Here is a 23,636-nt window from a genome sequence, read left to right as displayed (position 1 = left end):
AGCATCCATCGCAGTGGTGCGTGTGTCATCCCAAAAGGTCCCTTCTACTCCTGGTTTTGTTTCTATAATGAAGTTAATGAGAGTGCACTTGTGTACAATGAATCCTATGCACGTCAACTCCACTCAGCTGTTTAATGAAGGGAAATATTAGCCTAGTTTGTATTAGATCATTGCATAACAGCCAAAATAAACTAAACCCTATCCGCCTTTCCTTTATGATTTTCCCTTGTCGAGGCTTTGAGTGTTTCATGCTATCTTGAGGAGAGCAATGGGTTATTCTCATTTGGTTTCCCAATCCAAAAAGAGCTTCTGGAACAGAATGACAAAAACAGCATTTAATCCAGAATGGCTGCAATGCCTTTTCTGCTGAATATCACAGCAGAGTTGAATGCTTTAATCCTGATGCACAAGCCAAGGAACATATAGGAAAAGGAATTCCCTGCACTCATGCACTGTCTCCATTGGGATTTTCTCTTTCTGCTCCATGTTTTGCTCATGAGGAAGTTAGCTAGGATTGAAACTTCATGAGAACATTGCCACCAACAGGGTGACAGCACCGTGGCATCACCAAACCATGCGGAGATCCCACTGGAGAGCCCAACACGGTGCCATCCTGCTCCCATTTCAAAGAGCTTTAGCACCTGCAATGGGAAACCATACAATAATATGTAATATATATCCAGTTTTAACCCAGATTTTGTTTGGAGAGGAGAGAGATGCAAATTGGAGCACTTATGGCTTGGGATAGGTTTTTTTTTCCCAGCTCATCTACCCTCCAAACCCCATCCTTTCCCATCATGGACAACACAACCAGCAGTGAGATCTCAAGAGAAATTCTCATCGAGGTTAAATAAATCCATATAGGCACAAAAAAAAAAAAAAAAAAAAAAAAACCACCCAAAAACCTGAATATACACCAGTCCCCAGCTTATAGAAAGCTTCCAAGAGCAAACAAGCCATAGCATGCCATTGTCTCCTGCTCCCTGCCCTGGGGCAGGCTCCCACCCCTTGATGACTTTTACTCATCCAGCAAGAAAGGTGGCTTGGGTGCTTCTTCTCTATGTGGCGCAATGGGATCAAAGAGGATTCTCCTGGAGCCAGCCCTGCCTTGGGGTGTTTCCGCTTCAGCACCTTCCCAAGGGAACGCAGGGCCCCGCTATTTGCCCATATATGGGGTGATGCTGAAAAGTTTCCTTAAAAACCAAACTTTGTAGGCGATGCTCACGTATCTTGTTATGCAAAGTTTAATAACATAGATTGGAAAAAGGCACTTAAAAGAATTATGTCCAGCCATTGATCTACCACAACCGAGACCACCTTACACCACATCCCTTTTAACACCAGATCTATGGTAGGAGAGCTACTAACCCAAATCATAGAATATGGGACAGCGGGTAAAAATTTCCTTAAAAAACAAACTTTGGGGCAAAGGTCACGTTTTGTGCTATGCAAAGTGCCCATAGAATCATTCGGGTTGGAAAAGAATCAATATCATCAAGTCCAACCATCAACCTACAACTACAAAGAGCACCACAAGTGAGATGGAAGTGTTCTGAGTTACCTGTAGCCCCTTTCCACCAACCCCATGTGCTGCTGATGAGGAGATGCTTTGGCAAAAGAGGAGATCCTCAGCTGCAAAGAGGTAATGGATGGGAATGAGTGCAGGTGCAATCAATAGTTTCACCTGTTTGAATAGGGCTGAAGAGAGAGCAGCATGGGTGAATGCTTCAGAGTGAAAGTTATGGCCAGAAGTACCTATGAGACTTCAAGCTCTGCACCCAGTGCCTGGGTTTAAACACTCTGCATTCAAGCATGGGGCTCTGATGGGTAAGAAGCAGGTGAGAAAGACTGTGTTTAGATTTCTAATTATCTGATAGCAGGGGTGAAATCCTCTGGAAGAGAAAAGATAGCTTGTGGGTGCTTTTTTTCTGAAGCAATACAAAGCCCTTGTGTCCCCTTGCTAAAAGCATTCTGGCTAGGTTTCTCCTTAAACTCGTTTTGGGGGCTGAAAGCTTCATTTCCCCAGGTGCATTTTAGGCTGGGAGCCTCCAATCAGGACCAAGAGAGTCTTAAAATAAACTGACTTTATGGAGAGGGTGTTTTCTTTTGGGGAGTAGTTGGGTGAAGGTTGAGGCTTTCTCTAGCTCGAGTGGTTTTGAGCTATATTTCTTGCATTCTTTTAGGCCTTGAGTTTCAAGGGAAGACAGTAATTTTTAGGAAGATTTTGCCTGTTCCTGCAGTAGAAAGGAGGGGAGGTGGTATCCTAACTCTAAAATCAAATTCTAAAGTGTGCATTTGCATATTTGCTGTATTTTATTATATTTTGGCTCTGATCATTTTTTGGGGGGGGTATATTCAGTGCTGTGGGTAACTTGTGTTTCATCTTCTGGGTGCAAATCCAGCCCAGCACACAGTCCCTGTCTACTTTTATGAAGCTATTCATGTTACATGGGGATTTATTTGGGGACAGAGCATGGAAAATGAAGCTATCAACATTTTAGGTGCTAAGCTTAATGCTTTGCTGCTTGATGGTCCTTTTGGAAGTTGAGCTACAGAGTGAGCACTCAGTAGGGTTTTCCCTGAGAGCATTGCTGGGATGTTGTCACTCATCTCCATCTTGTTGCAGTGTACATCCTTGGGAATGCAGCCTTAATTCTGTGTCCTATCCTGAAGTAACAGCCATCAATGAAGCTATGGGGGTCTCAGAGACCAAGAAGATAAAGGACAGCAGCAGTCGGTGGGCAGCTTGGTGGGGTTTGGGGTTTTATTGCAACTAATAGTTGCAATAAATATAGTTTTGTTGCAACTAATTCTAGTGGGCAGCTCATTAATTGTCCTTTTGGGGAGTGCTTTTTTCTGGTAAGGTTATGCAGTGTAGCTGTATGCTATGGGTTATTGTCACCAAAGCATTCATAGAGAGGTTGGCCTCTATGGGATAAATTTGCTATCATCCTCAGAAAGCAAAAGAGCAAGTTGGAGAAGGGGCAGAGGATGCTGAAGGCAACTCAGGTGAAGGAGCAACCAGAAGAAATACCATGCATGGGGCAGGTACTTGACAGCCCTTTCTATACTTGGGCAGTGGAGATGATTCTTGTGTGTGCCTTGGTGTTTCACAGGCACTAAATCCATTGCATTAACTTCTCTCTTCCTTTCTCCTGGTATGTAGACTGCTGTGCTAAAAGGGAAGAAGAAAGTCAAGGAGAAGCCACTGCAGGAGAACACCATCAGTAGGTAACTCCTTAGCTGGATGGAAGGGTTGAAGGCATCTATGGGGTGGGGATGGGAGCTGTGGGGCTTTGCTTATTCCAGGTTGGAATCATTATTATTATTAAAATAGTTTTTTTATTAATTGAAAAAAAAAAAAAAAAAACAAACACCAACATGTCTTCTCTTTCCTTTCTGTCCAAGAAGCTCTCTAAGGCATGAGGTTGCAGAAGAGAAATACCTCAGCTCAAGCTGGCAGGATGGGATTCAAGTGAAGGAGGAGGCTGCATCCTTGTTGGTACGTGGTGGTCTCTGTGCTGAGGGATTCAGAAACACTCTTAGTTTACTTTCAAGGGAGCTGTGGGGATAGTGTCCTGTAGCTTGGTGTGAGCCCACAAAAAGGATCCTTTGAGAAACTACAATTAAATAAAAGAACTGAAGCTTTTGTACTCTACTAGTAGATGTGGGTGGCATTGAGGTTGCATCCAATGTATTCAGTGTTGGATCAAGAGTGTGAGCTTGCCCTAACGGGAAGCACCAACATTCCTTTTGCTAATAGCTTTCCCTATTCTATGGTTCTATGACTTGCTGTTGTTCTTGGGATAATGCTAGGAAGCATGTAGGCTATTCTTTGTGTATCTTGCATTACCCATGTTAATATGCCTCGCTTGGGTAGGTGGAGCCCCATCTCCATGTAGACCTCATGAGAAGTTGCAGTACTTTGTGTTGACATCTAGGACTGGTGATAAACCCATGGAGGTTTTTGCCATAGCAGAGCTCTTGGTGATTTTTTTTGTTTTGCTGCTTTAGGGATACTTGGCATATGCTTTTACCCTCTCATGATGAGTGTCCATCTTTCTTGCAAATGGTGTTTAAAATGTTGACCTTTCCCAATTGAAGCTGCGTTGCAGCCTTGAAACCTAAAAGCATCGTGGTTGATATCCTGTTATTGCCACCGTTCTCAATAGCATTTGCATGCAGGATTTCTGTGGAAAAGCCTGGCTCCTGAATTGACCACCTAATTTCTGATGGCGGCTGGATGATTGTGAATCTGAGAGCAGGCATATTCCCAGAGAACAGAAGTGCGTATTGCCATAACCAACCTATAATTAACTCAGCTTTCTTACCCCTTAATGAGTTAACCCAGCTGCTTCTCATGAGCAGCTTTCAAGAAAAATCCCTGTGTGGTTTTGGCTTCCCTTGAAAGCTTTTGGAAAGAGAAACTCAGGGAGTCAGAATTTCTTAACAAGATCCCCAGTGCTTGGCAAGCACTGGTTGAAGCTGGCATGGGTTTCAGGGCAGTGGACATAGCCTTGCATAGTAGTTGGCAGATTCTGGGGCTCTGAGTCCAACCTGAGTGCATTTGCTTCCAGATCCTGTCCTCTTTTTTTCCTGTGGTTTTGCTTTTTTCCTTCACTTCCTTCCCTGCTGTTCCCTCTTGTTGTATTTCCCACCTATGGCTTTGTCCCTTGCATCTCTTTTCTTTCTGCCATCTGCTACAATGGCCATTTAACCTTGTAAGGAATAAGCTGGCCTGAATGCACATAAGCAGTGGATTAGAAGCATCTTTTTTGGAGCACTCCCATCTTTCTGGCATCCTGGCCCAGTGTCTCCAGTAACAGCAGTACATCTAATAAGCATGTGGATAAGGCAGGTGATTTTTTTGTGGCTGTACTCTACAGAATACCTTTTTTTAGCAGTGAAGTTAAGATATTGTTTTCCAAACCTAATAAAACCTCAAAGGTGCCTCTGTGTTTGGAGAGATCAGGCTAATTTATGCCCATTGTTTTGGGCTCTGGGTTTCTAGAAGAGGTGGCTGAGGAAGGGGATGTTTGTAGGATGCAGGGACCACAGCCTGGGTGACTGCTGTCAAAGGAGCTGGGTAATTGCTTGGGGACAATGCTGCTGTTGGGATACCCATGCAAACTCTGCCTTTTTAATCCCTTGCTGCATCAGTGCTGTTAATCCCTTCCAGGAGGAAACTGATTCCATCCTCCACCAAGGGTCATCAGAGGGACTGAAGGATTCCTCCAGGTAAATCAGGATGTTTTCTTGATTTTTTTTTTTTTAATTTTTATTTTTTGTGCAGAGAAATGGGAACTTATCCTTTATCTTCTTTATCATTGAGACTACCTCACTCTTCATGCCTTTATGGGGCTTGGATGTGCATTGGTGCCTCTGATGGCCCCCGGAGATGGCCAGAAAACAATGCAAGTAGAATTTGAGTGTGTATCCTGGGCTTTGGGTGGATGTGGGAGGCTCCTGGCCTGATCTGACCTCTCAAAGCATAGAAGGATGCTCAAATCAGCAAGGCACAATTGCTTGGCTGCACATACCTACATAAATGTGGAGGTAGGCGGTGAGGAAACACTAGGGGGGACAAGCAGTCTCACAGTGCCTGGGAAAAGGGTGTTTCTATCCCTCTCCCTATGCTAGATCTGGGTAGAGATAAAAACCTGCATTCATAATGCTGGCCTTCAGCTGGCTGATCCTCTCCACTTTGCAGAGGCAGGGGCTTTCATGTCCAGTGAGAAGCCTCTAATAAGAGGCTTTTGGGGATGGACCTCCTCTGAAAAGGCTGCAGGACTTTGCCTTCTGAGTCACAAATCAACTGGCTCCTAATAATATTGAAGTGTGTTTTGCCTAGCTATTTGCACTAATGAGTTTAGTGAAAATTGTGCAATACTCCAAAAATGCATCCGGACTGGGCCATCTCCCTGGTGTTATTTTCCCGGAGCTGCTTTGGGGATTTGGCTGTGGGAAAACAAGTTCTTCTCCAGGGATTTGACTGCAAAGCCATTCTTTAACTTGGCTGTAGGCCATGCGTCCTCCATGGGGCAGCCTGGTGGGACATGGGAGAGCTATACAGGGTCTTGAGTTTGATATGTCAGGGAGCCATGAGGCACTGCTGGTGAAGAGTGGGAATGCTGACTCTTCACAGGCATCTGAAGACAGGGTGGGAAGATCCCATCCAATGGCTTGCTGTGATGAAGTGTTGATGGAAACAACTAGGGTTATTTCTCCCCGATGTAGAATAAGCTGTTGGTGCTGATCCTCAAGCTGTTGCCTTTCTGGGGTGTTTTCTCCTCTACCCTGAGCAACCCTGAAGGTTTTCTGGAAGCCTGGTTTGCTCTAGAGTCCTGCAGTCTAGTAACTTAGCACTGCACTCCTAGAAATTAGTGGAGCATCTCCCTTCCATTGTTGAAATTGACTTTGCTTGTTGGATGCTCTGGCCTTCTTTATATAGGAAAGTTGGTTCTTTATGGTATTAGCATATACCAATGAGCTTCCAAAAATTCACCTGATGTCTTTGTTGACTGATAAAATGTTGCTGCTTTCCCCACCCATGTTGCTGCCAGTGGAGATCACAGATCTGGATGCCCCTTGTCATCCTTCAGGCTATTTTGATGAAGGGGTTGTGTACTTCCTCATCATGCTGGCCCTCTGTTCCCCTTGTTAAGAGGGATGTGAGGGTGTCTGCAAATCCTCAGAGTCATGGAAGTCTGTCTTACCCAAAGGCTTCCACTTGCTCCAGTGTTTCCATGATGTTCAGATGCCACCTCCATGTGCTACTTTATTCACCAAACCCTGCAGAACTGTCCTGTTCACTAGGCAGGGGTGTTCTTGGAGATGTCCATGGGTGTGATGTGTCTACACTTGATCAGGAGATCTTGTGGTCCTGCTCATTTGAGTTTTGTCATAAAACTGTTTTGAATTGGAAGGGTCTCTTAAAGGACATCTAGTTCAACTCCCCCTACTGTGAACAGAGACATCTACAGTTCAGGCAGGTGCTCAGAGCCCTGCCCAGCCTGACCTTGAATGTCTCCAAGGATGAGACATCTACTACCTCACTGGGTAACCTGTTCCAGTGCTTCACTACCCTTATTGTAAAAGAAAAAACAAACAAAACCTCCTTCAGTCTAAACCTTATATTCAGTCTAAATGTCCCCTCTATTAGTTTGAAAACATTTCTTCTTGTTCTATCAAGGGAAATGTCATGCTGTAAGCTGCAAACAGGCCGTCCCATTCCTACAAAGGCTGCTCTCTGCTGCTTTGGGTTATCTTCATCTGCTGCAGCGTGGGGTATTGCTGTGCTGGAGGAGATGTGAGCATGTTCAGGAGCAATCCCTTATTTTTTCCCTCTGTAAGATCAGAGGCTGCATCTTGCTAAAATTCTGGGCTCCCCAGAGAGCTGAATATATTTGATAGGGTCTAATGAAGAGCCACAAAGATGCTTCTTGACCTGGAGCAGCTCTGCTGAGTGGAGAAGCTGAGAATCACAGAATGTTGCAAGTTGGAATGGACTCATAAAGATCATAGAGAGCAACTCCTGGCTCCATGCAGGACCACTCAAAATCCAAACCCTATGTTTGAGAGCATTGTCACAACACTCCTTGAACTGTGACAGTTTGGGGCTATGACTGCTGCCCTTGGGAGCCTGTTTCATGCCCACCACTCTGGTGAAGATCCTAACATCCACTTGACCCTCTCCATAGGGTCACAGCCATTCCCAGAGAGAAGAGCTCAGCATTGTCCCTCTGGGGAGTTGTAGGCTGCTATGAAGTCGCCTTCAGCCTCCTCTGCTCTGGGCTGAACAAACACAGTGATTTTGGCTGCTTTCCTTATCTATTGCCCTTCAGATCCTTCCCTAGCTTCATGGTCTTCCTTTGGATGCTTTTTAATAGTTTTATGTCCTTTCTATTGTGCCTAAAATTTTGTTTCTGGGCAACTTGCTCCTACTTGAGCAGATGGACAAAAAGGTCCATTCCAACCTCAGCCATTCTGCTATGAGAAGAGGCTGTGTGTTTGTTACAGGTCAAAGAGTAAATCCCAGAGAGAGGGACCTGCAGTGGGACAGCAGCTCTCAGAGACAGAGGACAAAGTTGGGGTAGGAAAGCTGTGGGATGACCGTGGTTCCCCAAACCCAATTTTGCATGGTATGCTCCTCCTCTGTGCATCTGTTTGCTTTGTCTCCTTTCCCAATGTCAACCTTTTTTTCCCCTGTTTTTTGCTTCCTGCAGCTCCTCGAGCCAAGTAGAAGTGATAATGGTGTGGCTGCACTCCTCTCTGGAGAACCTGGGGCATCAGGGTTGGCTGTGGAGGTCACTACTTTGAGGGAGAGTGTGGAGAAAGTACTAGACCCCCATGTCCCAGTGCAGAAAGGGGATGCCAGGGGCATGAAAAGAAAAAAAGAAACAGAGAAGAAGCAAGAGCCAAAGAAGCAGAAGGAGAATTTGTTGAGAAAAAGAGGGATCAAAAAGGATAAGTTAGAGGAAAGCCTTGGGAATGTGATGGAGGACATCGGGGAGGAAGATGGTGCTGATGGGGACAGGAATTGTGGAGTCAGACAGGGTAAAGCCAAGCAAAGGAGCAGCAGCACATGGAGAAGGGCTGATGAGAGGGAAAAGCAGAAGGGGAGAGGGGAGAAGCGCAAGAAGGTAAAAGTAGAGGAGGAGGAGAAGCAGGGGAGGAAGAAAATAAAGAAGGAGAAAAAGGTAGAAGAGAAGCAAGACCTGGGAAGGTTGGGTGAGGAATTAGGAGTGGGAGATGTAGGAAAGGAAAGTGAAGATGAGAAAGGACTAAAGGAGGAGGAGGTGGATGAACAGGGAGAAAAGGGATGGGGGCAGATTCAGAGCGTGGAGACTGAGGAAAAGGAGGTGGGGAATGGAGATGTGCTTGGGAAAAAGCAGAAAGCCAGGGAGAAAAAGCCAAAAGAGAAAAAGGAAGAGAAGGGGAAGAAAGATAAAGAGAAGAAGAGCAAAGAGGAAGAGACCCCAAAGAAAACCCAGAAAAGAAAATCTAAGAATGAAGGAGAGGAGAATAACAACAAAAAGGTTAAAAAGGGGGGGAAAGGAAAAGAAAAGAAAGAAGAAACAGAAAGCAAGTGGAAATGGTAAGCATCCTGCATGTGTTCAGCCTCTGAGCAGATTTAACTTGAATGTAATGAAGCTTTTAGCTTTATTTCTTAGGATAAAACTGAAACTTTTCTATTTTTTATTAATATTTTTATTAACTGCTTGGCTGTATCTTCTGAGGTCCTGAACTTGATGCTTTGGGCAAGAGGAATGGTGTGAGAGATAACAGGAGGTTGTGACAACATAATAGTATTCATGTGATATTTTTTTATGGTACATACTACTATAAGAATACATATTCTTCCTGAACTGGCTTTCCTGATGCCCAACCATGGCTGGTGAAGGGAGATGATCGACAAGCCCCCTTTCCAGCCTGTCACAAACCCTGAGCTGTATGGAGCTGCTGGGCATTATCCCAGTTATCCCAGACTGGGATGCTTGTGGGTATCACCCACATCATACAATGATAAAACGACTTTGGTTGGGAAGGAATGTCTTAAGATCATTTAGTTCCAACAACCCCAGACCTTAGGAAATGATTTTGTGGGGCACTGCGTGTTTTGAAAACAGATTTAGAAAACAAACAAACAAACAAAAAAAACTGTTTCATAAAAAGCAGTGCTGCTACATCGCTTAAGTCGTGTGTTAGGCTGAATTGCCTCAAAGCTCACACACAGAACTACATTTCCCACAAGGCTCCATTGCTCCAACACGTGGGGGAAGTGCCACAACCTCAATCAATAGCGGGTGTCTTCTTCTCATGGCAATGCTTTGGGCAATGCCAGCGTGCCCCAGTGGGTAACAGGGTGCTGGGACACGATGCTGGGGGGTGACCACCTCTGTGGGCTGTGGGTGGGATGTATCGGTGTTTGGCCACCTCGCTGCTTGGCCGAGGGGTCCCTCGCCCTCCATTCATCCCCACTGCCTTCCGTGCAGGATCAGGGGGCTGCAGCAGGTGAGTTGAGGGGTTTGCTTTGCTTGGCTGGAGGGTTGCATGGGTTTGGAGGGGGGGAGAGGTGGAGGTATTGCAGCGCTCTGCAAATCACTGCCGGCCTCTCAGAGGTGCTTTCAGCCACGTTTTCTGCAGCCTGTTGATTTAATATGTGTATATCTTTATATTTTCCTAAATATCTTTATATATATATATATATATATATATATTCCTATATATTTTTTGATGCAATCTGTCCAGCTTTTGATGCAATCTCCTCCTGTGGAACGCTCCTTCTCTGAAACACTTCCGGGGTACCGCCGAGCAACATGACTCCATTCTTAGTCTTTGTTTTCTGCTCTCTTTTTTCTTTTTTTTTTTTTTTTTTTTTTGCTTGCTTGCTTGCTTCCAGTGGTAAAACTTTGCTATTCTTTTTTCCTGCTGGTTCCATTTTCTCGGAGACGTCAGGGTGTTCTGTACGTACAGAGTCATGGGGTGCAGATCCCCTGCTCGTCTCCGTGCATTGCCTGCCTCTTCTTCCTCTTTACTCAAACCCCAGTTATCTTTTTAAATATTCTGTTTAAAATATTTATGAATGTTTTTTTGTTTTTTTTTCAGGGCGGGTCTTTTTAAATCTATCTAACTTTCATCCTTATTTTACAGCTGCAACTTGCAGTCACTTTAAAATCCTATTTGCCACGCAGGGGTGGGGGAGTGGTGTGTTAAGATCCTATTTGCATTAAGGTCACACCGTAGGCGGTATGGGATGGTGGGATGAACACAATCCCTTTTGTTTTTGTGCTTTTTAATGGACAGGACTGGGTGTCCTATCCGCTTTAACCCTTGCATCTTTGGTGCAAAATGAGAATCTTTTGTAGCTTGGGGTGGCATCTTGGTGGCTGTCCCCAGGGGTTTGGTTGATGGTTCTGTCCTTTTGCTCTCCCTCCTTCAGTTCTTTCACATCCCACTGAACATGTCTCATTGGGTCATTCTGCCTCCTCCAGAATGTTTTTCCCTTGGGTGGATCGTTATTTTCCATGTTTGGAAGAATGGGGAAACTGAGGCAGAGTCTGGAGTGATGGAATTTCACTTAAATGTTGTGGTACTGCTCAGGAGAAGATCCCAGGCACTGAGGTAGGGTTGATCTCATGGATCTATGTGCTTTTATCCCAGGTGGGAAGAGGAGAAGACAAATGATGGGGTGAAGTGGAAACAGCTAGAGCACAAAGGACCCTACTTTGTCCCTCTCTATGAGCCTCTGCCTGATGATGTGCAATTTTATTATGATGGTAGGTTCACCCTGGGAGTGGGCACGTGGTGTTGTCTTCTGCATGGCCAGGAAGCTGGTATTTCCTCTTACACAGGAGAGGCTGCAGAGCACTTATTAAAAGGGCCATAATACCCCCTTGGAGTAAACCTCACCTATTCTATGGCTGGGACTTGGTCCTCTGCTTACAGCTTTTTTTTTTGGCTGTGGGATGCTCAGGGCTGGCCCCTGTATCTCAAAGTGATGCAATGCATATCAATGCCATTATACCTTAAGATTCTGTCTAACTTTGCAAAGGTGGACCAGGAGGGGGTGGATGCAGGCTTCTGCTGTCCTCTTTTGGTTTATTCTGCATTTGCTGAACTCTTTCTCCCCATTCTCCATCCCTGAATCCTTCCTTCTGAATTGAAGGGTGGAAGCAAGAATCATGGAATCGTTAAGGCTGCAAAAGAAGCTTCTAAGAACATCAAGTCTGTCAACCTATAACTAATTTTCCCTACTAACCATGTCCCTCAGTGCCCTATCTCCATGTTTCTTGAACACCTCCAGAGACAGAGATTCTACCACCACCCTGAGCAGTCTGTTCCAATTAAGGGATAATTGAGTTGGGAGGAGATCAGTCCCATGGAGCCTTGGTCCTCAGCTTCTCACTGAGGCTTCCTTTTCCTTATAGCTCTTTGTAACAGGAGGGAATAAAAAGCCAATATGAGTAAATGTGATATGTGGCAATTCGGTCAGTAGAGGGCATGCTAGGACATTGATGGGATTGCCAGTGACTTTTTTTGCTATGTGAGGCAGCTATTTGTAGTTCTGCATAGGGTTTGGATCCCCTCTGTGCTCTTGCAGACCCATTTGTGTGGTGTCCATCAGGGCTGGTTCTTTAGTTTGGGATCTGGAAGGGTGCTGTCATTGTTGCTGCAGTTCAGGTGGGAGTCAACACCCCAAAATCAGCATCCAGTGCAGAATTGAACCATCCCTGGGTCTCTGAAAGGAGCTTTTTTCTGTGGCTTGTCTAGAAAAGCTATTTTTAAAGTGTTTGCTTTCTAGCAGGAGCGAAGATGTTTCCTGAGCTCATTGATCCAGAGAGGCTGGTGACTTTTACCACCTCCACAGAATGACTTGTGGAACTTCCACGTTGATTGTTTCATCCCATGTCTTGTGGGAAATGATTTGATGTGAAACTTCTGAGTGGTATCTTGGCTATTCAGCATGCACCTGGAACTGATCATGGTTGGGAAAACAAACCTTTCTATGTTGTCCTGCTAAGCCAAGAGTTTGGAACTGAGCAACATCGTTGAGGGATGCGATGTGGTCACGGTGTCGATGGATTTATAGTTGGACTTGATGATTTTAGAGGTCTTTTCTTTAACTGCAGTGATTCTATAATTCATTGCTCAGAGTCTGCTGTGGCTCAGTGAGCTTGGTGTAATTCAGGATCTCTACTCTCCTGGAAAAGAATATGTAGTGTGTGATTTCAAATTGGTTGTGGCAGCATCCTGCTGTGCTCAGTGTTGATCCACAGGCAAAGCTGTGTATGGGCTGCCAGCGTCCATTTTCTGCCTTTGTCCTTGCTCTGGGCACTGTGCTGAACATGAGGACCAACCAAGCAGCCTCCTAAGACTGCTGAATTGAGATGTCCCTATAACCAATGCTAATGCTCCTTTCCCTTTCTAGGTAAACCCCTGAAGCTGAGCCTGGCCACGGAGGAAATTGCCACTTTCTATGCAAAAATGCTTGATCATGAGTACACAACTAAAGAGATCTTCCAGAACAACTTTTTTAATGACTGGAGGAAGGTACTTTGTGTATTGTGGTTTCCTTGCTGTCAATCCTCTGCATTAAAACCCAGTGTTAAGACCTTAGACCGTCGTATGGGAAGGAGGGGATGCTTTTGGGGGATGTATCTTCTTATTTCCATATTTATTTAGGCATGGGTCATGGTTTGCTGTCTACAGCATCCCTGAGTTCCTCAAGTTAGGACTAGTTTTAGTGACGTTATCTCAAAATAGACCCTAGATTTTCGCTGGGGCATTCATCCTTCTCAAAGATTAACTGGTCCTGCAGTGCTATGGCAAATTCCTTATGCACAAATGAGACACTTCCTAGTGCATATCCCACCCTTCAGTGCAACTTCTGTAGACTGTGCCATCTGTGTGAGCTCTTAGAGCCCCTTCTTTCTGTAGCAGAGCTTTAAGTCTGCTCCATTCCATAGCTGGTTGTGTTTTGTTTCATTGTGGGTCCAGAGCAGCCTGGCCACTTGCTGGTACAGCTTTATCTCCCCTTGGGTGGATGTAGCTAAAATATCTGGGTTGGCTGCATCCCTCTGCCTTTTTTTTTTTTTTTATGAACTGGTGTGAGGATCTTTATTTTCTTTTCTCCAGAGGCGAAACACAGCCAAAAAGCAACTATAGAGTTGTTTTTGCCACCTAGATTAATTATTTTACGGCTGGAAAAGACCACTAAGATCATCTAGTTTAATTGCTGACTCATCACCACCATGCCCACTACACCATGTCCCTCTGTGCCATACTCAGCCCTCTTCATTTCTTCCACAGGAGATGACACCTCAGGAACAAGAGATAATCAAGCAGTTGGACAAGTGTGACTTCAGGGAGATTCATAAGTACTTTGTAGACAAAAATGAGGCACGGAAAGCACTCTCCAAAGAGGAGAAGCAGGTGAGAACTGTTTCCTATGATATCTAGAACTGACTGATATGCTTTGGGAGCAGCTTGGGGTGTTTCAGTTCTTTCTTGCCTCCCATCCTTGTGGGTTATGACCTGATCTGGGCCCTTTTTGGCATTTGGACTACATCCATCACATCCTTCTTCACTAAGTTTTTCTGCAATTAGTGCACATTTCCTGGCTTTGAAAGGTATCAGTCGTCCCCAGTCCATGGTTTGAGGTTCTGCTCTGTCCAGAAGATGGTGGACCTTTGTTTCATTAGCATTTCATGCTGGGACTGCTTTGCCATATGGGTTTGCAAGGTGCATGAGGATGATGTGTATGAAGAAAACTTGGACCTTTGATCGATTTTTCTCCAACCTTTTGAGCTCTTTTTACTGCCTTGTTTCCACTAGGGAAAAAACAGTGAGCAAGCAGAAGTCGTAGGGTTTCAGCTATGTCTTATGGGGTGGCATGGTGTTTGTTTCAGAAACTGAAGGAGGAGGCAGATAGGATCCAGGAAGAGTATGGATACTGCATCCTTGATGGGCACAGGGAGAAGATAGGCAACTTCAAAACCGAGCCTCCAGGGCTGTTCCGTGGACGTGGTGATCACCCCAAAATGGGTATGCTGAAGAAGAGGATTATGCCAGAAGATGTGATCATCAACTGTAGCAAGTGAGTTGCTGAGATAAGAGATGAACTCTTGGGGATGGGGTAAACAACACGTTTCCTCTAAGTGGGAAATGTGTTAGTTAGTTCTCCTGTTATCCCTTGCATCCAAAGGGTAAAGACTGATAGCGTTGTGGAGTAATTTTGAGCAGGCTGTTTTCTGTAAGCAATGATGCAATGCTGTGAAGGAATGATTGGGGTGCCAACCTGTTTCTTCTCCTTTGTGATCTCTCAAATCATAGAATCATGTTGAGAAAAAAAAAAAAACACCTCTAAGATCATCTGATATAACCAACGGTTGTATCCTCCTTCTATCCACAGGGACTCCAAGATCCCTGAGCCACCAGTGGGGCATAAATGGAAGGAAGTACGCTCTGACAACACAGTCACTTGGCTGGCCTCATGGACTGAAAATATCCAGAACTCCTTAAAGTACATCATGCTGAACCCCAGCTCCAAGCTGAAGGTCAGTGAGATGCTGCTCTTTGTGAGGAGCTCTATTGTCACTCCTCTCTTTCTGAGAAGAAAAGTTGTAGGGGAGAAGATCATAGAATGATGTTGCATGCCAACAAAAATGTACTTTTTGAGGAAAAAGACAGAAAACTAGATTAGTTGGGATACCCTTGGTTGTGGTTGGGGGAGAGGGAAAAAGGTGTTTTTGTTGAGCATTGAGTTTGTTTTTAGGGACAGATTGCTACTGGTAGAGCTGTCCTTGTGCCATGCTGCTCACGTGCATCCTGGTAAGGCTGCTGAGAGCTGGACTTGCACTGAGAAGATCCACAGGGAGCTAGAGTCCGTGGGGTTTGGTTCATTGTGCCAGCAAATGGAAGACAGGAGGAGGTGGGATGGCCATCTGTAGTACTGTGGGAGGGAGGGAAATGAACAGAGGAGAGAAAGGTGATTTAAAGCTATTTCCATTCTTCAAAGCAAGTAAGGAAAGTGCATGCAAGTGGGGCACAGCTGAGTACCTGCGTTGTGTGTCATTCCACACTAATGGTGTGTGAAAATCGGTGGCTATAGCTGTGCGGTGCTGTAACAGTTGACTCCTTGCTTGTCTTATGCTGGCCACAAGCTGGCAGAAGATCCATCCAGGCAATGAGCAGCTCAGATTTTGTGGAGATCCTGGGTCCAGCGCAGCCAGCAGAGGGCATCAAAACCCCAGTTGTTTCTGTTTCTTTTTTTTTTTTTCCTGCATTTCATGTATTATTTCCTAGAGAAAGCACTGGATTCTGAGTATTTAGACTGGTAGTTGTGTTCCCAGAACAGTCTAGCTGGAGGGGATGGAAGTAAGATGGGGTGCTGAGTGACAATGCATTGGCTTCTCTTTCCAGGGGGAAAAGGACTGGCAGAAGTTTGAAGTAGCCCGGAGGCTAAAGGATGTTGTCCACAAAATCCGTGCTCAGTACCAGGCTGACTGGAAGTCCAAGGAGATGAAGAAGCGACAAAGAGCAGTGGCCCTCTACTTCATTGATAAGGTACCCTTGCTTCTTTGCTACTTTTGAGGCTGGCATTAGCTTACCTGATCCACCTCTGACCATGACTGATGGACATTACTAGCTCCACGTTTTTCTTTTTCCTTGTCTACTTCACCTTTTCAAGAAGAATTCTGGTGGGCTGGAGCGGTTGATTTATGGCTTTGTGTGTCCTTTCAGCTGGCCCTGAGAGCTGGTAATGAGAAAGAAGAAGGGGAGACAGCAGACACAGTTGGCTGCTGTTCCCTACGTGTGGAGCACATCAAGCTGCACTCGAAGCTGGATGGGCAGGAGCATGTGGTGGAGTTTGACTTCCTTGGGAAAGACTCTATCCGCTATTACAACAAAGTGTCTGTGGAAAAGCCAGTAAGTGTGGCAGAGATGGACATCATGGCCAGTGTGGCAACGTGGCGCAAGTTTGACTGAGTGGCTTGGCTCATCTAATAGTCATCAGTCCCAAATCTGTATCTGAAAACTGTTTTGACCCCATTACTGACATTATGTGCAAGAGACAGAAGTCTTTTAAGCTTAATGATCCTATGATTCTATCTTAGATTGTCTAGTCGTGCTGTCCCCCTACCACTAATGTAAGGGTACAGTGCAGTAAGAACATGCGTGTTGACTCCTGGCCTTCAAAAAGGGGGGGGAACTTTGCATTAGGGCTTTCAAGGCCATTTCAGCCCATGATCTATGAGGGAAGTAACACTACCTGCTGAAGCATCCCCAGTTGAATACTGGGAATTAAGACTTACAAGCTGTCCCTGTTGTTTGTTAGTGTGCCCATGGGGTAGGTGATGCTGTTTGTGGGGGATGATGGAATGCTAGTGGTAGGGGTGATGGAGAAAACAGTTTGTGGCACTAATGTTGTCTTGAGGTCCCAATGGAAGTCCTTGAAATTCAGTGAGTGACTTGGTTTGATATTCTGCAAGTCCAAATCAGAGTGTTGCTGGCTGGGAAGGCTGATGGAGATGAGGGAATTGTCTGGGATCACTTTGCTCATTGTCCTTGACCAGGGCCATCCTTTATTCTCCTTCTAGGTGTTCAAGAACCTGCAGCTATTCATGAAGAACAAAGACCCGGGTGATGACCTCTTTGATAGGCTCTCTGTAAGTTTTTGCATCTCTACTTTTGAACCCCTTGTTGAACCCAAAATTTCAGCATCTCAATTATGATTCTATTTCTCTTCCCATTCTTTCCTCCACTGGTGATATCTCTAATTTCCCAAATACAGGCCTAGCTGTCTGCATGCATCCATAAGTAATGCATGTCCCTGCTTAAGGAAGTGGTTTTCTGCTCCTAACTGATCTGTCTGGGAGGAACTGCCCATCCACATACTGCCCAGGGCATTGTTGGAGGTGTCAAAACCTCACCTGTTTGGCACTTCCACACCTAACTGGGGCTCAGTGGAAATGTGAGAGCATGCTGGATGGATGTGCTGCAGCCTTTTCCCAAGCTATCCTCTTGGTAAAACCTCTTACCTCCTCTTCAGCGTGTGATATGGACTGCTTCCCCCCATGTTCCCCTTCTGCCCACATGCCTTACAAAGCCTGTAGCCCAACTTTATAGAGGTGAGAAATTGATCTTCTCTGCCTGGATCAACTTTATCCATGATAGGCCTTTCGTATCTTCTGGTCTGATTTTAGCCCCATGTGCTCTTTCAAACAAAGGTATTAAATGCAATTTATGTGAGAGATACTCAGTGTGAGATGTGGCTTCTTGGATATCTGTGGGCAGAAGCTATTGAATTTCAGAGGTTCTCCAAATTTTAGTGATGTTTCTCCTAGTTTTCATTAGGGTGTGAGCCAATAGGTAAATATGCAAGATATAGCTTATCTGTTTAATTGGTTTGTTTAAGCAGAAGATAATGGTCTGGAAAAAAAAAATATATATATATTGTTTTGACATCTGCTTGTTCTTTCTCCTTTTTTTTTCCTCTCTGTGTTGTCCTGCACTGGCCTTCCAGACAGTCATCTTGAACAAACACCTTCAGAAGCTGATGAATGGTTTGACTGCCAAAGTGTTCAGGACCTACAATGCTTCCATCACCTTGCAGGAGCAGCTCAAGGCCCTCACTAACCGTTAGTTCTTAATCATGTTTGTGGTGACTCCAGCTGTGTTGTAGGGGCAGAGGGCTCAGATATTCATCCATTGTCTTGGTGTCCCCATTGTCCACTCTTGACCAGCTTCTTGGCTGGTCATGCATAACGTTGTAGAGTGGTATGTAGTTTATGGGCATGTGCAGCAGGTTGGGTACCATACAAAGTGGCAAAATCAAATCACCTGCTCAATGGTAGTCTGACAGCCAAGATGAGAGTAGATTTTCCCCTTCTTGGCATCGTTGGTTGGTTGTGTTACTTCTGTCCTGCCTCAAGTGATGAGATGTGATCACTTGGTTGTAGAAATTGGTAAAGGACCACCATTATTGCTCTCCTATGGCAAAGGCCAACAACTTGATGTTCTGGTCTGTTCTTTGCCTTCCCCAATTCTCAGAAAGGAAACAAATAGTGATGCTGCACTTCATTTCCAGCTGAAGACAGTGTTGCTGGAAAGCTTCTCTCCTACAACCGAGCAAACCGAGCTGTGGCCATCCTGTGCAACCATCAGAGATCCACGCCCAAAACCTTTGAGAAGTCAATGCAAAATCTGCAAACCAAGGTGAGGCAGACCAAACTAAGAGTCCTCAGGTTTGCTCCCACCACATCTATATCTCTTGAATGGGGGAAAAAGAAGGGTGAAAAACATGATGCTTGAAGAGGCTGCATAGAGCAAGCATGGCAAGGAATTTGGTAGCATTGAGTGATGAAGTGGTTTAGTGGACATTGATGCTGATGGGTTGATAGTTGGACTGGGTAATCTTTTATAGTCTTAATGATTCTATTTAGGAATGAATCAGATATAGGAGGTTTCTTAATTAGTTTAGAGATACCAGCAATCTAGGGGGATAGGGATGGGATAATTACACATAGCATGAATGCTTGTTTTCTTTAATTATTTGTTGTCTTCAGACCAAACTGGGTGCATGGCTTAGGACCCTGGAAATAAGTTTTACAGTTTGGTGGCTTGCAGGAGAACCAGCTGAAATTTTAACGGGTCTGCTATAGAACTGCTACAAACTATATTTTTGTAGTTGTCCTCAGCTCTTTTGTTCAGTCTACGAGTGAGCCTGTGCCTTTGTGATTGTGGCTTAATGCTGTTATGAGCCAGACAGCTTTGGTCAGTTGCATAAGATGAATAAGTGGTGCAAGTGTTTCTGACATCAGTAATGTGAGCTCTCGCATGAGTCTCAGGGCTGTTTCTGGGGGCTGCAGTGGGGCTGATGAGAAATTGAGGAGCAATGTGGTGTGGTAAGGGTAGCTGAAATCTCTATTTTTCTATATTTTCATGTCTAGGGACATGAGCATGGACTCACTCTATTTATTTCAGATTGATGCCACGAAGGAAAAGCTGGAAAAAGCCCAACAAGAGCTGGAAGAAGCTGAAGATGAGTTAAAAGACAAAAAAGATGCTAAAGCAGAGGCGTGAGTGATTCTTTTCAATTCTTGTTAGCAGGGGGACCTGTGCCCAGATCTGTGGGTGGGAATGTTGTGGTCCAATACCCTATATGCAGCTAATTAGAACTGAAATAGTTTCTGAGCACCTCCTTTCCCATGGGAGCCTGGCAGATGGATGAAGATCTTTGTGGATGGTTCTCTGCAGCAGTAGGACTGCCAAATAATTCCTTGTAGAGATTCATTTCTTTTATAGTAGGGCACATTTCTATGAATATTTAGACTTAATGCAAACTGCTGGGTCATCCTACAAATGCTGTGGTGCATAGGATGCCTAACTTGGGGTTGAAGCTGAGTATGCATAGAGAGTGGTCGTGATATGTGTTTTCCTGTGGACCTGTGGCATATCAAATCTATGCAGCAGTCATAGCATGGGTCTTGTCTGAATTTACTCCTCCTGGAGCCCAAGTGTGGCTGTCTGAGATTGTATTTGCACATGGAGTCTGTCTGCTACCTGCCCGATCTTTGTACAGAAATATTTAAAAAAGAAATCAATCTTATTTCTCAAGTAATTATTCTATGAGTGGGCATGGTGGTGATGGTTGGACTTGATGATCTTGGAGGTCTTTTCCAATCTTAGTGATTCTGTTTTTCTCTGATAGGCTGGTACTAAATCTTTGCCATTCCATTCTAGAGCTATTTCTAGACTCAGTGGGTGAAGAGATCACTGAGACGAAGCTCGTTGGCTCTCTATCATTTTCCTAAAAAGCATAAAAACAGGAGAACTGCTCTGTATTTCACTTTTGCTGCTTTTCCCCTTTTAACCTGCTCTCTGTGTTGCTCTTGCTCTACCCTCAGCAATGTGCAAAAGAAAAAGAAGCTGTTGGAACGTCTGAAGGAGCAGCTGGCCAAGCTGAATGTCCAGGCCACAGACAAGGAGGAGAACAAACAGATAGCTCTGGGCACGTCCAAGCTGAATTACCTGGATCCCAGGATTAGCATAGCTTGGTAAGCTTTGAGCGTGCTCTGGGGAAGATGTTTCTCTAGAGATGTGCAGATTGCCTGCTTTTGGGGAATAAGCACATGTTTGAGCCTTTGGGGAAAATCTTGGTGTTTGGTCAGTGAAACCTGTCCAAGCTCTGGAGTTGCTCACAGAATCATTAAGGTTGGGGGAAAAACTTCCTAGGATCATCCAACCATCAACAAAGCCCAAAACTGCAACTTCCCTTGCTTGCAGATGATGACATTTGCCTTAAAACCAGAAGGGCCAATTTGCACGTTTGTCAACAGTGGCAAGGTACAAAAGTGATTTCCTGTGGGGGCTTAAGGAGATTGCACAAGTGAAAGTGGAAGACTATGGTGGGAGCCAATTGGGATGGGTAGTGCATCCTTTGGGATGTCTCCCCATTGTGTTGTGGTCTCCATATAGGTGTAAGAAGTTTGGTGTGCCCATTGAGAAGATCTTCAACAAGACACAGAGGGAGAAGTTTGCCTGGGCAATCGACATGACTGATGAGGACTTTGAGTTCTGAGGAAGCACCTTTCCTGTTAGCCTCATGCTCATCTGGTGCTGTTTAATAACTTTTTTATGTGCTGCTGCAGTTGTTATAGAGGTGGGATGGTTGTCTAACACAAGTCTGTAGGTGTTTCATGCTGGTTTCTGTATTTAAAAAAAAAAAAAATTAGAAACCAAGTGTTGAAAGCAAATACTACTGACTTGTGACACTCATTCGGAGTGCAACTTAAATGTGAACTTTTAATTCCTCTCTAGAGCTGCCAGGTACTTTGGATATCTTCTTCCTTCCTCCTCGTCCAGAATCTTGGAAGAAGATTGAGAGCCTTAACTGTGCCAATAAATAAGATTACACAGTTAATCCTATCTCCTTGTGGAGAAGTGCTGTGGTTCTTAGGTGCTCTGAATTATCCTGATGCGGAAACATGAGGCAGTGATGTGCTGAAACAGGCAGCTGCAGTGTAAGACCTGGGCTTAGGTCAGGGGATGCACTGGAATAAAGGGAAAAAAAAAAAATCTCAGGGTCTTTTGTGCTTTTTCATTCTTGGGATTTGACAAAACTGCAATTGCACAAATATAATCAAATTGGAAACACTTTAGGAGGGAGCCAATATCATTGAAGGAGCAGCTGCATCCTTGAGAAGGAGGGATGGGAAGATGCTGTGTCAGAAAGTGAGTTTAATGGTAGAATGCTGAAAATGAGTGAGATATACTCCACCTCTACATGATCAAGCCTTTGGTTTGTGAGAACAGATCTCATTTTGGTCCAGAAATAAGCTCTCCAGCTACTGACTTCACGCTGGGAAAGTGTAATGCTGGCTGTGAGACTATGGTGGGATGCAGATGTACTGGGAAGTGGTAGCAATCAGCAGCCTGCATTCTTCCAGTGGACGTGGAGAAGGCACAGACCAATTGCAGGTGCTTGCTCAGTTGGCTGCTTTTCAGAGAAAGGAAAAAAGTGATATTTGCATGTACAGTTAGCCTAGTTGTCAGTGAACCTCAAGTTGCATCAACAGCAAAACCTTATAACTCAGTGCTGACGTTGAAGCTGCTGTAGTTGGTGCATGTAATGGGTTTGTTTACAGCCACATGTTCTTGTGTTTAAATTGCTATTTCAGTTGGAAGCTATTACAACTGGAAGTGATTTTTCTGAATGCCTGATTGGAAGGCAGGGGCTTTTTTGCAGCTTGAACTGGATGTGGTTCTGCTGAGAGCTGATGCTCCAGCTTTGTGCTCAGGCTCTACAATGGGTGTGTATATGTGCTCAGTTGCCTGCAGAAATTGCTATGAAATCCTTTGCCTTCAAGTGAAGAACCTCCTGGCAGATCTCAAACCATTTGTGGTTGGTTCCTAAGGGCCTCTATGCCTCAGGCATGAGGAGAAATGCATGAGCAAACCCAATGCAGTTTTATCTTGCATCTGTACTGGTGTGGGATGATGTGTGTAATAGTGCTCCATGACTTAGCTGAGATGTAACAGTGCTGTCTCTCCAAGCTGTGGGAGCTTATATAGAGCTTAAGTGAGGCAACTGAATTCTCAAACAGGGATTTGAATGGTGGCAAAAGCGAGAGGGGCTTTATTTTCCTGGCAAAGCTAGACCAGCTATCAGTGAAGCTGCCAAGCATGCCTTGACCCCTATGTTGAATTTGTACCTGCAAGCACAAAAGACTCAGTTTGGCTCCAGTGCATTGAGTTATTTACCTACTAACAAATATTTCCTGGCTTTAAAAAGAGTGGTTTTTTTTTTCTTTAAAGATTTATTGGAAGTTTGTTCCACCCCAAATAAGGGGGGGGTAACTCCAGGGGAATCCCATTGGGGTGGGGAGGAATACTCTTTTTATTGCAGAATAAAGAAACAAGATGCAAACGGATAAGCACAGTGAATGTTTCTCACAAGGAACTGTTTTAATAAGAGCAGCTGCATGTGGGCTATATATAGTATTGAAGGGCTTCTTGGCCATGCTCAGATGCTCTGGAAATCAGGATTGTGAAGAGCTGCCAGTGTCAGAGAAACAGTTACTGGTTGTAATGTAGGAGCTTAAATAAAGCATCTACATCTTTTTTTTTCCCAGGAGGGTGTTAACCTGTGTTGCATTTACATGTAGGGCTTGTCAAGTTCTGTCCAAAAAAAAAAAAAAAAAAGATTCAATAGAGCAAAAGCAAGGTGGGGAAATCATGTGTTTGGCTAGGTATCAACTACTGGGTTGAGCAATGCAATACCTTGGAACTAGCTGAGCTTTAAGGAGAAAAGGTGTCAAGTCTGAGGAGCGTCCTTTTGGCCGGTGGCCATAATCAAGCAACCCAGAAATTGGGGAAGGTGGGTTTCATAGAATCATAGGATGGCTTGGGTTGGAAGGAATCTCAAAGACCAAGTTCCAGCCCCCTCCAGCTCTGGGCAGTGTTGCCATCCACTTGATTATATTGCTCATGGCTCCATTCAGTCTGGCCATGAATAACTCTAGGGTGTTTGCCAGCACCTCACCACCCTTTCAGTGAAAAATTTCCCTCTGGTGTGATTTCTCACCATTGACATCACAATGGCAAAGTATGGTGATTGGTGTATTTTCTAA

At 44.7% G+C, this 23,636-nt stretch overlaps 1 protein-coding gene across 5 annotated transcripts; it reads left to right on the top strand.

The window, feature by feature from the left end:
* The first annotated feature begins 1,731 nt into the window (after positions 1–1,731).
* On the top strand, positions 1,732–23,109 carry TOP1MT (DNA topoisomerase I mitochondrial). Of its 5 annotated transcripts, none has more exons than XM_090138087.1 (21): positions 1,732–1,838; positions 2,627–2,737; positions 2,958–3,048; positions 3,167–3,231; positions 3,409–3,502; positions 5,180–5,238; positions 8,020–8,092; positions 8,226–9,097; positions 11,164–11,279; positions 12,932–13,053; positions 13,813–13,935; positions 14,412–14,599; positions 14,915–15,059; positions 15,925–16,068; positions 16,246–16,431; positions 17,103–17,171; positions 18,029–18,143; positions 18,593–18,720; positions 19,489–19,583; positions 20,412–20,561; positions 20,983–23,106. In XM_090138087.1, the coding sequence occupies exons 2-21, from the start codon at positions 2,694–2,696 to the stop codon at positions 21,083–21,085; spliced, it is 2,982 nt and encodes a 993-aa protein (XP_089994213.1). In that variant the 5' UTR covers positions 1,732–1,838; positions 2,627–2,693; the 3' UTR covers positions 21,086–23,106. The 5 variants fall into 5 exon arrangements, with proteins under 5 accessions (XP_089994213.1, XP_089994212.1, XP_031447154.2 ...); XM_090138086.1 differs by lacking the exon at positions 1,732–1,838 and adding an exon at positions 2,113–2,255; XM_031591294.2 differs by lacking the exon at positions 1,732–1,838 and having other exon boundaries at positions 3,412–3,502; positions 20,983–23,109.
* The last annotated feature ends 527 nt before the right edge of the window (positions 23,110–23,636 follow it).

The sequence above is a fragment of the Phasianus colchicus genome, chromosome 3, assembly GCF_987193195.1.
Source record: "Phasianus colchicus chromosome 3, bPhaCol1.hap1.1, whole genome shotgun sequence".
Taxonomy (NCBI): Eukaryota; Metazoa; Chordata; class Aves; order Galliformes; family Phasianidae; genus Phasianus; species Phasianus colchicus.
This window is presented reverse-complemented; position numbering and strand designations above follow the sequence as displayed.

Coding starts and splice junctions, on each gene's coding strand:
- TOP1MT (XM_090138087.1), top strand. CDS start 2,694: ATGGGGGTCTCAGAGACCAAGAAGATAAAGGACAGCAGCAGTCG. Junction 16,432..17,102: donor AAGTGTCTGTGGAAAAGCCA/GTAAGTGTGGCA, acceptor TTCTCCTTCTAG/GTGTTCAAGAACCTGCAGCT. Junction 20,562..20,982: donor CCCAGGATTAGCATAGCTTG/GTAAGCTTTGAG, acceptor GTCTCCATATAG/GTGTAAGAAGTTTGGTGTGC.